A 16,355-nucleotide genomic window follows, 5' to 3' on the forward strand; every position below is an offset into this window, starting at 1 on the left:
GTATATTTTTTATGTTGTCTTAAGATAAATATTTCCCAATTTCTTTACTGTGTTTTATTTAACATGAAACAAATCAAATGGTTTACTTGATCAACATGTATCCTATGTTTTCTGTTAGTTTCTGTCCATTAGGCGTGGAATCCTATATAAAAGCATCTTTGTAAAGCGTTCCCATAGTCAGTTGTACGATCATCATCATCGTCTTAGAGAGACGACGATTTTCAGAAGCAATACAGGTGCTCCTCACCTCCTCCCTGTGCACAATTCTTTGACCAGCTCCCCTCTGGCATCTTTTTTCCCCTTCTGTTCCTCAAGCAGAATTGGGAAAGAGTGCACTTGGGCATCCTAATAGAGCCCAAGGACAGGATTTTCGTGCCCTTCCCTGCTGTGTACCTGGGGAGTCCCTGGGGAATCCCAACACAAAACTAGAAACAGTTCTAAATAGTCCAAGCAAACGTGGGTAATATCGCTAACTTGGACAGCCTCTATCTAATATTTAGAACTTTCGATATAAGGTCCCTAGAATAAGAATCAGAGGACATGTTATTTTAATTAAAAATTTTCACTACTTTTAGAGGGAAAAGGGAATTTTCAGTGACCCTAATTACAGAGGACCGACTGAAAGAAGCCTACTTTTTATCAGGCAGTATTCATTCAGGTATGCTTGATACTAAAACATGAGGACGAGAGACCTTTTTGACTTAATTAATTAAGCATTAATTTTGTTTTAAAATTATGTCCTTTTAAGCTATGGATACAAAACATTCTCCTCCACCCTAAAAGGAAGTAATATGTTGACATACATTGGCATAGGTTACCTCCTATTTTTTGAAGATTTACTCTGGCCGCTGCGTGGGACTACAATTCCGAAAACAAGAAATGTGATTGCCTTGCTCAGTAGTAACTAGACTGTCAAGAGCGCTGATAGACAGACTGATGTATGCATGTATAATGTAATGTGTGATGGGCTGCAATTTTTTCAAAAGGAGGCAAATTTAGACATCTTTTATGTACATTTATTTATTTGTAGCTTAATAAGAGCAATCATTTTATATATATTAATATTTTACAAATAATTTCATTTTCATTTTGAATGAGATACAGGTGGCGCTTATATTGCTATCACAAGATTATAGTTTATATTTATTTCATAATTAATGCTTTTTACTTCAAAGGTGTGCTTTTATAATGATTTAGGTATGTGTATGTATTTACTTCTACAGTTGCTTACCACTTTTAGTGGCTATTACAGTAACTGGACTTAATATTAAAATAAAACTGGGCTCACTAAAAGCAATTTGATTTGAGAAGAAAACTGCTTTTTGAAATGATAAAATTTTTTGATTTGAGAAATTAAAAATCTGTGAAAATATAAAGTATGAAAAGAGTGATTTCAGTGTTTTTTTTTTTATTTCAGTGTTGAACTAGAACTGCATAGTAACAGAATTGTAAATGTTAATATTTTATGATTTGTTATTGCCTATTATGAAACATTCAAAGCCTACACTTTAGGCTTTAACCAAATTTTAACCTATGTTAAAATGTCATTTATCATATTGTCTTGCAGGGGTCCAGGTGGTGGTCGACCTTGGCCAAACCCAACAAATGCCAATTCAGTGAGTATATGTGTCTTTTAGTTGTTTTTGCACTTTTTAGCATTTAACAACAACAACAATCTGTTGCTTTTGAAAGCCCTGCAATTGGTTATATTAACCTTTTTTAAAAAGTAATCATCCAAAATATATATTTTTTGTATATGTTTTTTAAATATGCATAATGTTTGAAATTACGTAATTTTTCACTTCAAGATCTAATGTAAACATGCATTCTATGTAGATTACAGACTTTCAAAAATAAAGATAGAAAGCATGATTTAAGTATGCTATGTAGCCTATATTTATGATAAAATACATTTATCATAAAATGGTTTCCTCTTCTAAAATAACTATAATAAACACTAAGTTGTTAGATAAAGTCAATCTCTAGTTATGATTATATTTTCTGTCCTAGTTACACCTGGATTTGCTCTCTTGCTGCCCCAGGAGGCAAGTGCACAGTTGCCTTATGCCTGTGAGCTAAATTACCATCCTTACACATCTATCTGTGTATCTGACAACCTTGGAATTTTCCTTACGTGTTTTATGGCAGTGGTTTGACTGCACAAATATTTTTATCTCTTAATAATGTCATATAAATATATGCACAGGTTGAAAATTAAGCTTTCAATCTTAATACGATTTTAATTTGATGATCCTAGAGATGTTTTTCTGTCTTGACTTTGAAATCTTGAGTTCTTCAATATGTGAGAGAGGTCTGCTGTGTACGTATGTGTAGAATGTGCACTGCACAAAGGTTCCTGAATCAAGGGAGTCAGTAGGGGGCTAAAATACAGCTTGTGTTCCACTTGTGAAGTCTATGAATATCTGACCAGAGGGGATGCCTTTCACTAATATGCACAGAGGTACCTTCTTTGGCTAACAGTGGCCTTAATGCTAAATAAACATGAAACTGATCAAATGCTTAAGGTTAATTTAAACTTCAAAAAAATTTAAAGCAAAGTGTGTGTGGTATAGGAAGAATCATCCTAAATCCGTTGCTAGTCTAAGGCAGAAATCACTTCCTACTCAAGTAACTTTCATATTTTTAGAGAAAAAATATTAATTTATATTGCCTGCCTCTCTCTTAGTTTCAGTAGCTATGACATTTGCTAATTAAATAAAATTTTTTGCGGGGGAGAGAGTGATGATATTGCTTCCATTTGGGTCTTGGGTGTACTATTTAATCTCAACAAATCTTTCTAAGATACTGTTTTGCCACATTATGTTATAATGTGAATATCTTTACTCCTCCAAAATTCTTTTAGTTTGCTTACATACTTTTGAAGAGTTCACTTTCGATTTGCTTCTTGTATATGCCTTTCAAATTCATTCACAATTTAACTTAAAATGGCATCTGGCCAGCAGCTCAAGATACACTTCTGTCAACTCTTTGTTAAAATATCCATAAAGATACTGAAAAAACAATCTTTTATGACACTGAAAACTCTGACAATCTTCCTATTGCAAGAATCTGGAAAGAATTTCTATTCTCTGCACGTCTGATGAAACTGGATTCAGACACCCAGTTGATAGCCCCCCTTAACTATGGAAGCCTTCTCACCTGGAAGCGAGAACACCCTTCTCTCCTTCCTTGTCATCTCAACAAGTCATCCCTCCACTGCCCATTGCAGGCAGCCAGGTGCAAGCACCGCCACCACTGCCCACTTCCAGCAGTACCTCCCTTTATGCAGCCATCTGTATAAAGCCCCTAGGAAGCGGGGCAGGACTGGATGTGAGGATAGCACACTGTACCTAGCCAGTAATCATTCAGGGAAGAGTACTGGGTAAGACGGAGGTGAGGAGAGAGTTCTGCATTCTGATGGGTTTTAGTTTTCTAGGTACTGCATCTCTTCAGGATCTCATAGAGCTGAGCATTCGGGATGAGAGAATGTGCTGTATCAGGTCAGCGGCTCTGAATTATTTTAGACCCTGAGAAACACTAGGAATTAGGTTAGAAGCTGCGTGTATCAAACTGCTGTCCGCTGGGCAGTCTGCAGTGGGCTTTTGATCAGCACACATGTGGCAAGCAGTAGAGTTGACAGCAGTCCCTTCTGTTGATATGTAGCACATGTGGGTACGTCTCCCCTCACTCGAAGTAGCATATAGGGAACAGAGAGTGGGGAAAGAAGTGGGAGAAGGCCTACAGTTTTCTCTCCAGAAAGAGAAGGGGGCCATCATCCTGAGCACAGAAAGGAAACACATTCCTCTGAAAATGGTTTGTTATGAGAACAAGAAAAAAGTCATAGAAAACTGATGACATCCTAGCAAAAGCATAGGGCTCACGTGAAGCAAAGCGAAAAGTATTAAAGAGGGGTTTCCCCCTAAATACCATCGATTATATTGTAGTGACAACTCATCTGTTTTATTTTGAATTCCAAGTTCCCTAGACTCCTTGTCCATGTTTAAAATTACAGGGCCGACCCGGTGGCGCAGCGGTTAAGTGCGCACGTTCTGCTTTGTCAGCCCAGGGTTCACTGGTTCGATCCCTGGTGCGGACATAGCACCACTTGGCACGCCCTGCTGTGGCAGGCATCCCACATATAAAGTAGAGGAAGATGGGCATGGATGTTAGCTCAGGGCCACTCTTCCTCAGCAAAAAGAGGAGGATTAGCAGCAGATGTTAGCTCAGGGCTAATCTTCCTCAAAAAAAATAAAATAAAATTGCAAACACATTTCATTTCCTGTCAATACAGTAAATCTCTGGCTCCCAGGACAGCATATTAAAGTGGGTGCTTGTTTTGTTTTTGCTGTTTTCTTTTTTCTTTTTAAGGTATTTTTTTTTGGTGAGGAAGATTGTCCCTAAGCCAACATCTGTTGCCAATCTTCCTCTTTTTTTTTTTCCCTCCCCAAAGCCCGAGTACATAGTTGTATACCCTAGTTGTAAGTCCTAGTTCTTCTATGTGGAATGCCACCACAGCATGGCTTGATGAGCGGTGCGTATGTCCGTGCCTAGGATCTGAACCGGCGAACCCTGGGCTGCCGAAGCAGAGCACATAAACTTAAGCACTATTCCACCAGGCTGGCCCCTGCTGTTTTCAAATGTGTTTTATATACTGTTTTTTTCTTTTAAATGTTTATTTCTAAGTAACTTCAGATTTGCAGAAAAGTTGTAAGAAAAGTACAAAGAATTCCCATTCACCCTTCACCCAGATTCCCAAGTGTTAACAGTTTGCCGCGTTTGCTTCATGATTTCCTTTCTGCACATACATATTTTTTCCTGCACCATTTGGGTTGCATTTAAGTTGCAGACATGATGGCCCTTTATCCCCAAATACTTAGTGTGTGTTTCCTAAAAACAAAGGCGTCTTTCATAATCACAGTATAAGGATCAAAATAAGAAAATTATCCTTGATATAATGCTATTTTCTAGTCTTCAGACCTCGTTTACATTTCACCAATTGTCCCAGCAGTGTCCTTTGTAACAAAAGAAAACCCCAGTTCACTTGTTGCCTTCGTTGATCATGTTTGTCTCCTTTAAGCAGGAGCTGTTCCTCAACTTTTCTTTCTTAACCTTTCAGTTTTGTTGAATGCAAGCCAGTTATTTTGTAGACTATCCCATAATTTGGTTTTGTCTGATGTTTCCTCATGATTAGATTCAGGTTATATGTATTTGGCAAGAATGCTACAGAAGTCATTTTGTGTTTTCTCAGTGCATCATTTCGGGAGGCGTGCGGTGGTGGTTTGTCCTCTCATTCGTAATGTTAGCTTTGATCGCTTAGTTAAGGTGCTGCTCCTCAGGTTCTCTCCTCTAAAATTGCGGCTTTTCCCTTTGTAATTATTAACTTGTGGAGACATCCTTTGAAACCACCGTAAGTCCCTCTTCCCCCTCGTACTTCAGTCTGCTACTTTGGGCATCCGTTGATGATTCTTGCTGTGTTCATTGCCAAATGGCCATTTTCTAATTCTGCCTTTCCTTCTCCATTTATTAGTTGACTTTCTACTATAACAAAGAGGTTTTCTTCTCCATTCATTCATTCATTCATTCATGTATATCAGATGTACTTGGAGATTCTTATTTTATTCCATGGGTTTTTGAGACTAAAATCATTCAGATTTGGCCAGTAGGAAGCCCCTCAAGCTAAATCCTTTGTCCTTTCACATGTCCACGTTATTCTTTGTGTTCAACTTTTCTTTCAACTTCGAAGCTCATCTTATATTTTCCCAGCCTTAGCCCTGGAAACAGCCATTTCTTTAAGGAACCTGGTTCCTTTTAGTGTAGAGTGGTATTTAGAGCCTATTGGAGTGATACAGCTTCTAGGCCCTCTCAACCGACAGAACTAGGATATAGATGTGTGCATATGCACACCCACACACATCTGTGTCTTTCTGTATCTATCTATATGTATCAAAACCATGAGTGCACACCAGGGCTTCAATTTCAATCCAACAAAACGGAGTTCATTCTGGATTTTCTGCTTTCCATGTTTGTAACTTTCTTCTCTGAAAGTGAGAAGTCTGCCTACCATTGCCACCATAGATTTTTTTATTTGCTAAATCTTTGTCTATCCACAGTTTTGTCATGTAAAAGTATTTGATAAAAAATATTTTTGGCACCCTTTTACATGGGAGTAGGAGAAACATTTTTAAAGACAAATTCATGTTTTTAATTCTGAATGAAAGTGTGGTTTTTACTTCCTTAAATCTGAGCATTACAGTATTGGCCTCAGATTCTTTTTTTTTTTTTTAAAGATTGGTACCTGAGCTAACAACTGTTGCCAATCTTTTTTTTTTTTTTTTTCCTGCTTTATCTCCCGAAACCACCCCATACATAGTTGTGTGTCTTAGTTGTGGGTCCTTTCCAGTTGTGGCATGTGAGACGCCCCCTCAACATGACCTGACGAGCAGCTGCATGTCCGTGCCCAGGATCTGAACCGTGGGCCGCTGCAGCGGAGCGTGAACTTAACCACTCAGTCACGGGGCTGGCCCCTGGCCTCAGATTCTTATTTGGAGGTTTGTTTACAAATCCACCAACTCTTTTTCCTTTTTTATACTTTTCACAAAGAACTGTGCACTTGGGTTTAGCTATATAAGATCTAATCATTAAGTAACAAGCACTTTTATTGAAAATATCTTAATTATTTTTATCTGGAGACACTTTTGATTAAAAGGTACATAAAACCAACAAAACTAGGCTCATATTGAAAGACAATGTTAGTGGATTGTGTATGTGAGAAGTCCAGATATAAATTTGCTTTGGGGCACATTAGGTTCCAAGGGTTCAAATAATATCATCAAGACCCAGTCTCTATCCATCGATTACGTTTGTTCTCCTCGTCATGGCAGGAAGGCTGTGTGAAGCTCCAGACTTATATCCTCACAGCTCCCAGTTGAGCACGGAAGAGCACAACTCTTTATCAGTTAAGCACCAGCATTGGGAATAGCTAACTGCACTGATGTGCTTAGCTTGGGTCATATGCTCATTCATGAACCAGTTATGGCCAGGTTTTGGGCTGTATCAGCCAGGCCTGGGTCACACACTCACTCCCTGAGCCCTACCAAAGCGACGTGGAAAAATGAGAGATATGGTTCACCAAAGAAAATTCAAGGAATTGTTAGCACAAAAGGGGATAGGCAAAAACAGCAAATGTTGAATATAGCATTGTATTTAACAACTCACTAGCTTGATAGGAAAAAGAAAGAGGAAACTCCTTTAAGGAAAAAAAACCCGAGAATTTATTGTAGTAATTAAGCCTAAGTGAATACAGATATCTTACTCCAAATAGGCTGTGCCCTGTGAAAATAGATGCTCACTTTTTTAAAAGAGCACTTAAAAGTAATAGAATATTTTCAACCTCTCACTGGCACAGATGATATCTTGGCGTTGCCCTCCTTGATTTCTAGCAAACCAGTGCTTATAAAGTAGTCGTAAACTTCAGAGTTGAAGAAAGCTACCTAGCTAAAATGTTACCAATCATTTAGGAAAACAAAACCAAAAACCTCGAATTACTCTGATCGTCCCACTGCCACAGCACCACTGTCGTGGATATTGAGAGTCAGAATATTTCGGAATATTTGGATTCTTGTCACAGCTCTTGAGCTGTCTGACTTAACTAGACTATATATGGTCCTTAATTTCCTCATCTGTCAAATAAAAGAGTCTTCTACTTCTACAATTCCGTTAGTCCAGCTGTCTGATTTTGCTTATCCTCTGTATCTGCATTTTCATCTTTCATTTTATGTTAATGGATATTTTGTATGGAGGATGGGAGAGGGGTGGAGGGAGGAGATTAATTACATTGGGAAGAATCTGGATACTAGAGATGGCGACAAGCTTGGACAAAAATAAAGAGAAGGGGAAATGCAGGAAATGTTTGGGGAAAATTTATTAGACTGTTAGTGGCTGGGAGGATAGATTGTTTGGGAAGGCATAGGGGGCCACACAGCTGAAAAAGGAAAAGGGGACCACATGTGCACAGGGTTTTGAAGGTTGAGAAATCTGGAATTTATCCTCTATGCAGAAAGGAGCTGTGGCTTAGGAAGATAGTATATAAAATGGGTACAGCTGGGAAACAAAATTAGGAGATTCTAGTAGTAGACCTTATAAAGTGTTATAGAGCCTGAAGTAGGTAAGAAAAGGACTGGCAGAGAGACAGTTCAGACATAGAATCACAAAAGCTTGATGACCTGTTGGATTGGGGGATAAAGAGAAGGAAAAAGTTGAAGGTGATTTCAGATCTTTGAATCCAGGTGTCCAGGAGACTGGGAATAACACACACTGAGCACGGAACACAGGAGAAGCAGCAGACGTAGAGCGCGGACCCTGAACTTTGTCTTCGGAATGTTGTGCTAGAAGCCCTTATAGAACCCCACCGCGAATTCTTCCACAATGCCTAATGCGCATTCTCTAACTGTGCTTAACCCATCGTGTTGTAAGTTGAATCTGTGGTGTTCAGCCTCTGCTGAGGCCTCGCCAATGCGCGACCAGCAATTTGTTCACTCTTCTTGCCTGCTCTCCTTATCTTTGGCCCCTTCTCTATCCACTAAATTTGTCCCATATTTGGCAGAGGGGGAAAAAAATGTTAGACTCAAATTTCTTCAGATTCTTCCCTTCACCTCTAATATTATCAGGCCTTTAGTCATCTTTCTTTCCTTTTGTCTCAGAAAAAGAAATCTTTTTTTTTCATACTAATAACCCTTCTATGTATTCCCTTTATTCCATCTCTTGTTGCCTCTGCATACCTGGCTCATTCATTCTTCCAAAGGAGTCTTCAGTCTGTCCCTTTCCATTGGTTGGAAATTTCCTCTAACACTACACCAGTGAACAAAATCTCAAGACAGCCTTAACCCCTAGACTTCCGCTCTTCCAGAGCTGGCGGGGGATAGCTGATAGAAAACTCTCAACAGTTCCTCAGTCTCAGGCACCATCCTGTATGTTACTTACACTTTCACTTCCTCACCACCCTTCTACTGAAGTGAATCCTTGACCTTCCTATCTGTTTCAGTGCTATATAGTAGTGCAATGCCTGAAGCATAGCAGATGATGAATGAAGATTTATTGAATTGACTTCTCAACCCATTTCAACTCCCGTGAAAGTCCTATTCTGAAGGTTACTAGTGACCTTCTACTTACCAACCAAACATCATGACTTATTGTCTGTCCTGATCATACCCTGACCTGTGACATATATGATTCCTTGGTTTTGTTTTAGATGTCCATTAATTTCTTTTCTTCATTTTAATAATGTTTCTTTATTTTTCCATATTTTTATTAACATATCCCTTTTTATTATTTATTCTTGTGTGTCACAGAAAGGTTGAAAAGCTTGAGCCTGAGAGGGCTCAAAAATAAGCCCAGTTTAGTATTTCCTAGCCAAGCTGCACCCACTCCCTACTTCTTAAAAGTCTAACTTGCTTGACTTTTTTTTTATTTTGGTGAGCAAGATTGGCCCTGAGCTAACATCTGTGCCAGTCATCCTCTATTTTGTATGTCGGTCACCACCACAGCATGGCTTGAGGAGTGGTATAGGTCCATGCCCAGGATCCAAACCCACGAACCAGGGCCACCAAAGCAAAGTGCACCGAACTCAACCACTACGCTACCGGACTAGCCCCTGCTTGACTTTTTATAAAATATTTTCTTCTGGTTTTCCTCCAGTCACATTATCCAGTACCCTTTCTTAATTGGGAATGTTCTCTAATTCTAATCCTGGGCTTTTAAATTTAATTTATTTTAACATTTTCATGTGGTTTCTTTTTTTTTTTTAAACATTTATTTTTTTTTTTTTCCTTTTTCTCCCCAAAGCCTCCCAGTACATAGTTGTATATTCTTAGTTGTGGGTCCTTCTAGTTGTGGCATGTGGGATGCCGCCTCAGCATGGCTCGCTGAGCAGTGCCATGTCTGTGCCCAGGATTCGAACCAACGAAACACTGGGCCGCCTGCAGCGGAGCGCGCGAACCTAACCACTTGGCCACGGGGCCGGCCCCCCATGTGGTTTCAATTATCACTAAATCTAACTGAATCCTAGATCAAGTATTGTGCCCAGCACAAAATGAAAATTTATTCAGTTGAGGCTTTATCTCTAGTCCTCATCTCCAATAAATTCTTGATCTCTAATAAGTTCTAGACCTGTATATCTAAATGTCTGCTCATCAAGTCCACCTCAGTGTCTACTAGTGCCTTCAAAGTCAACATGTAGGACATTTCCCCAAACTCATCCCCCTGCCTGAATTCCATATATGTAAATTAGTAGCAACAACATCCTACCCAGTCACCAAGTTGGAAACCTAGGAATTACCTGAATTTATTCCTTCCTTTGTCCACTACACCCAGTTTGTCACCAAGCCCTGCCTTTTTTTCACAAGCCTTTGTGAAAAGTCTTTTGAATTCTCTTACTCCTGCTTGTCTTATTCAGCACTGCCTAGAACACTTTTATCATCTCTTACCAAGACCTTTTGCAGTAGTCTCCTAACTTGTATTCATACTCCATGATGCCTGCTGAATTATCTTACTAAAACTTAGATTTGAACATCTCTCTCTAAAACCTGTGACTCTCTATTTCCTACAGCATAAATTCATTCACAGTCTGACTTTATATAGCATCATTATTTACCACACCCTCCCTAAATCCCACACTGCAGCAGCTGTGTAAGATTACATACCATTTCCCTAATAAACTATGTACTTTCATATTTCTTTTCTTTCTTTCTTTCTTTCTTGTTTTTTTTTTCAAATGCTGATCTTTCTCTTTGTCTTTCTGGTGGGTACCTACTCTCTGTAAGTCCAAGCTGCCCAGCTCAAGTATATCTTCTGTCCCCACATAGTACTTCTACCTGCATTGTTATATTTCCTGTCCCTCGCACAAGGCTGTCAGATACTGCTGGTAACTTTCCATACTGCAGGTTCAGTAAAGTGCCGGGGTAGGAGTCCAAGTGCTCCTTTTCTTTTAATGAGGGCATCAAAGAATGTGATGTAGAAACAATAGGTGTAAGCCAAAATTAAGTGCTTAACAGAGCAAAAATGGAAAGAAACTGAACAACTAAACGAGATAAAAAAAATTTTTAAGTATTTTAAAATGTCTGTTATATTTAACTGTGTTTGAAGGAACCATGAAAAGAAAGAACTCAAAAATATAAAATGAGCAGAGCCTGACTCAGGAGAATGGGATGATGAGGAGCGGGTAGCTTAGGGAACAAAGAGAAAGATTTTTTTTCTACCTAATAAGATGAATGGATGAAAATTTAAATCTATATATAATAGAGTGTTGAGTTGAAAATGAAGGTATAGCAAGAATTTGATGGCTTTAATTTATGATATAACCACCATGAGGGCCAGCTCACAAAAGTCAATTGTTAAATATTCAGGAATTTTGTGAGTTGATTGTTAAATCATTGGTAGCTTGAAATCTGCTATATGGGAATATTTACACCACATAAATTGGCAAATGCTCCAAATTGGGACTCCCCCTGTACCCCAGGTTTACTGGCACACCACTAAAATGCTTCATGGTTTCCATAAAGGCTGAGCCAAAATGCTTCCAGATATTAGTGAAGACTGGATTGAAATTGGAGAACTTGATTATATTTTGGACCTTGTCAACCTTGTTTTATGTTTCTCTCCAGGAAATCTCTATTATAAAACAGAAAAGTTGGCTAGGGGGTGATCAAAGAGATGGACATTAACAAAGTAGGCTTTAGAATAATGAATTTAAGATATTGGAGACAGAAGCAAAATGCTGACAGTGGCATGGGGGAGGGGCAGAGGAATTTAATAGGAAACTAATAGGGAAATAATGGACTTAGCAAACACAGAGGAGTTGTGATGGGAGAGATTCTAGTTGGAATATAGAATAATATTTGTGATCATCATGAGGAATAAGAAAGATGTCAGGCAAGGGAGTTGTTTAGATCTCTGTAAAGACTGTTAGGATCTGGTCATACTCATAAGTGGAAGAGAGGGAAGTATAATGTAAAGTAAGGGAAGGCAGTGACGTGTAAATTCTAAAGATCTAAAGGATGGTTAGATTGTATCTTGAAGTTTCTTAGGAATGATGGTAGGTGATAAATAGAGGCAGGACATGAGGCAGGTGTTAAAGTTATGAAGAGATGAAAAGTGGAGCCAATAGTTAAGTTGCTGATTTGGAGAGGGCAGATGCATGTGTTTAAAATGCTAAGAAGCAGAGGATGGAGGGTAGCTCATGAAGTGAAAGGGACCCATGAGAGCATGGATGTGTGCATGTGTTCATTCACTGAGCCGAGTGGGTGTTTACTGCCGTAGGGATCCCCATACTCAGAGTGGAAGTCATTCTCATCATTAGTGATGCTGGGCACTCTGGCAATGGCCATGTGCAGCACTGAATTACCCACAGGCAGACCAAGCAGGGGCCTCAGAGACATGTGGTGTGTGCTTAGGGCAAAACAAGGACACCAAACAATAAAGAGAGAGTTTTTAAATAGCTGAATATTAAAACCAAAGGAAAATCATAACTTTGTTTTACTTCCTTCTGCTTACGTTATGGTTTCCTATTATTTTATATTATTAATTATACTGACGGCATTGGGGTGGAGAGAGCATTTAGGGCACAGGCACTATCATCTTTTCACTATTCTTTAAGTTCCAATTTTGGCCTAGGCTGTCTGACTCTAGGAAGACAGTAATTTATTGGCTTTTTTCAGAATAAGACAAAAATCTCTCTTCTGGGTATGCAGAATCTTCATACAAGTGAGTTAGTGAGCTTGTGTGAGAAAAGAAAATATTTGGATTTAACTTCTCTATTAATATCCACATTCAAGGGCTTATTTTTAAATATACGTTTTCTGGTTTTCATTTCTTAAATTCTCATAGCAATGTTGTATTAATACCTTCTAATCTCCAGAGAAGAGCTTGGTTAAGAGCTTGATTTGAAGGGATAGAGGGAATTTGTTACCCATATCTGATCCCCACAAATTAGTAGTCTTTGGAGATTTATATTAACAAAATCTTTTGTATTTATTATATTATTTTTCTAGAAGCCAAGTAGAAAGAAAAAGGGGGGCAGGGAAGGTGAGGTCTATATATCAAGTATTGACCCAAACTGCATGAATGTAGTAGCCTGAAATCTGTCTCTAAAAAAAAATAATGTGCCCCAGAATGCACATAAAGTAGAAGTTGCATCTGTAAAGACAACCAGTTTGAAAAATTCTGGTTCCTGATTTTTAGCTGCACGAATATATATCTTTCTAATTACAGAATAAGTGTCATTAGTGTCAAAGCAGTGGGTACAACTTCCCTGAAGCTAATATAACTTGAAGCTGTACTTCTAAATTCCTCTTTACCAAAATTTACTCTTATTTGCAAATGCAAGATAATATTGCGTTTATTCTGCTTTCTAGCAGACAGATATAAATGCCTTTATCCTTCGCTATTCTTGGTGATAAATTTTAAAACTTGATAAAAGTCAGAAAGTAGATTCATTTTAGGTCAGTCTTCATATTGCCACATGAATCAAAATATGTGTTTTTTTGTCCTGTTCATGTTCCAGATACCATACTCCTCAGCATCTCCTGGAAATTATGTAGTAAGTACATTTGGGTTTGTTTGCTCATAAGAATTGATGTTACGTTTTATTTGGGCAATGAAAGAATTGTCCAGATGTTAAGAAGAGCCCCTGTGTATTGGCCAAGAAGTGAACATCTGATTTGTATTGAGTAGTTTCGTCTGCCAACCTCAGTACATATGCTGATGTTCGTTAGTAAAGCAGTTATCAATCTGGCCAAAATTGCCCTGAGTACCGTGTTTTACTTCAGCATATGTTTCTGTAAACCAGTACAACACCCTCTGTCCAATCATGAAGAAAGCCATCCCCAGTTACACAATGATGTGCTTGAATTGGCAGTTCTCAAGAAAAATAATCTGAGCCCCCTCCCATACCCCATTCTCCACACACTAAGTCTAAGAAGACATTAAACTTCCTCCCAATCACAAAGAGAAGCAGATAGCAGAATAATGACTAGCGATTTGGGAAGATTTCTTAGGTCTTTTTTCATTCTTAGAAATTGGAAACACTTATTTCTCTTCTTCTTATAATTTAGTACGTTAAAATTTGCCGGTAATTCATATTGCCCTGAAGTCCAATTAGCAGGTTTTACATGACCTCTTGAACTTACAAATGACCTTTTAACCATCATTACATTATAATCCTTGCTACATCCCAAGGCCATCATACAGGATAATTTGTTATAATAGTTAGAGGGAAATGCCTAACAGAGAAGCAAGGATAAAATGGTAAAAGGGAAAATCTTTCCTAAAGAGATTGTCACAGGTGAAGGCCAACTGGAGGAGGAAAAAGGAGTGCCTAGGAAGAAAATGAGCATTACCCTCCATGAAAGTAGTGTTTTATGAATATAGTGAAAAGCACATGCTGTTTTGGACCTGCGAACTTTTAGTGCTCATATTCCCTTAAACTATAGAAAGTAAGAAACTCTAACTTTTTTCACATTTTCTATGAAACAAAAATGAAAGTAAAAAAATTTGGGTAAAACCTATTTTTTCTTAAAGTCTATTAAGAATAAGCCTGATAAATAGTTTTATGAAATTATAGATTTATTTGAAAGTAAATTTAAGTTGCTTATTAAATAGAAAATATATATATTATTTTGAAGCAATTAGTGGGCTGTGTCTCAGAACGAAGTGAAAATTTAGCCACTTAATAGTTAATTTGGCTACCGTATGTCTGAAAATTCTAAAACCCATTGCCTGAATTATCCCTCTGGGTTGTCTGAAATAACTGAATTAACATTTGAATCACCAAATTACCAAATCTCCGTTTCAGATTGATTGTGTAGCTACAGCCTTAGTAACCCTCAACCCTAGACAGCACTGCTTCTCCTTTCTAGTAGATGTGACAGCTTAAGGTACTGTGCTCCAGAAGTGTTGCAGTTGACACGAGAGAAGAAAGAAATAACATCAATGCATTATTTTAAACTATCTTTTGGTTTTTAGTTGCCTATAAAAACTAGTGATACAGAATATAAGAAAATTACAGTAAACTAAATCACAAATACACGTGAATTATCTATTTTATGGATTTGTAAAGGCCCTATTAAATGGTTTCTCCTTAACCTCATGATACCTGATGTGATTAAGTCATGAATAATAAATCAGTGTTACAGGCTTTTTGTTTTTGGAAACGTGTCAAAACAATCTCAACATATTTAAGCTAAATTATATTTTGCATAATATTGAAATGTTTGCACATTCAAAGAAAATAAATTATGGAGAAATATATTTCCTCTGTTACTTTCAAGTTGGATTATTATAGAGATAAATCTAACTTTTGTTTTTCCTTATATTGTTTAATGAAATGCCTTATTTTTACTGAAATTTTGTATAATTATTTAGGGTCCTCCAGGAGGTGGAGGGCCACCAGGAACACCCATCATGCCTAGTCCAGCAGGTATTGTAATCAAACTAGCCACATGGGCACTTGATTATTCGAATAAAATCACAAAGTTTAGAAATTGTTATGAAGGAAAGTTGATGGTATTCATTCTCTCATTGATGGTTTCACAGGTAGAGTGGAGGTAGCAAGTAGGAAGCAATAGTGTTCCTAAACAACTACTGTTTAATTACTTTATGCATGTAGAAAATTCCTGTTGTGTGGGTAACAGATTAATCAGGATGCAAATGTGTTGATCTGTATGAATTGCCCAATAATTTATCTGACCAAAAGTTTCCTTGAGAATGTGGAAGAGATTCAGATCTCTCAACCTCGAAAATTCTGCATAAGCAACACATGAAATACATGGATCCATTAAATTTAATATAGCAAATCAGACCCACCATATTTGTCATCTTACTAAGATGGATGTAGATGTGGTTACGATATTATTTACCCTACACATCTATAGGTATCTGTTAGTGAGCTAATAAATCCACTGTGCTGTAGGGAAGGTTTTCTAATCTTCTAAACTAAAATACCTCAATATTCCTGTAATCATTTAATATAATTAGTTTAAATAGCTGTATCGTTTCTTTTTGTGACTTTAATACAGACTATTAAATATGTTGTGTCTCGAGGACTCTGATGGTGGGAGTTTACGTTGGCACAGCCCTCCTAGAAGGTGCTCTGGCAACTTGTATCAAGAGCCATGACAAAGTTCATATCATCTGACTCTATAATCCTACTACCGGAAATGATTAGAGATACAATCCAAGTTTTATGTAGACGGGTGCTCATTTGTTATAATCAATAGAGAAATAGTAGACAAAACCTTCTTACCTAATCCAACTTCAATGAAATTATTAAATTAATTTTTTATGAAATATAGTGTAGCCATTAG

The 16,355-nt window shown here is 37.7% G+C and overlaps 1 protein-coding gene across 18 annotated transcripts in view; it reads left to right on the plus strand.

Annotated features, from left to right (window-relative positions):
• The window catches only part of SSBP2 (single stranded DNA binding protein 2), a 293,363-nt gene that overhangs the window by 246,505 nt on the left and 30,503 nt on the right, over positions 1-16,355 (plus strand). For all 18 annotated transcript variants that reach the window (XM_070234613.1, XM_023618064.2, XM_070234612.1 and 15 more), the window contains 3 exons: positions 1,568-1,616; positions 13,556-13,591; positions 15,415-15,469. In XM_070234613.1, coding sequence (XP_070090714.1) covers positions 1,568-1,616; positions 13,556-13,591; positions 15,415-15,469 — 140 coding nt within the window. The remainder of the gene's footprint in view (positions 1-1,567; positions 1,617-13,555; positions 13,592-15,414; positions 15,470-16,355) is intronic.

This window comes from Equus caballus, chromosome 14 (genome assembly GCF_041296265.1).
Source record: "Equus caballus isolate H_3958 breed thoroughbred chromosome 14, TB-T2T, whole genome shotgun sequence".
Lineage (NCBI taxonomy): Eukaryota > Metazoa > Chordata > Mammalia > Perissodactyla > Equidae > Equus > Equus caballus.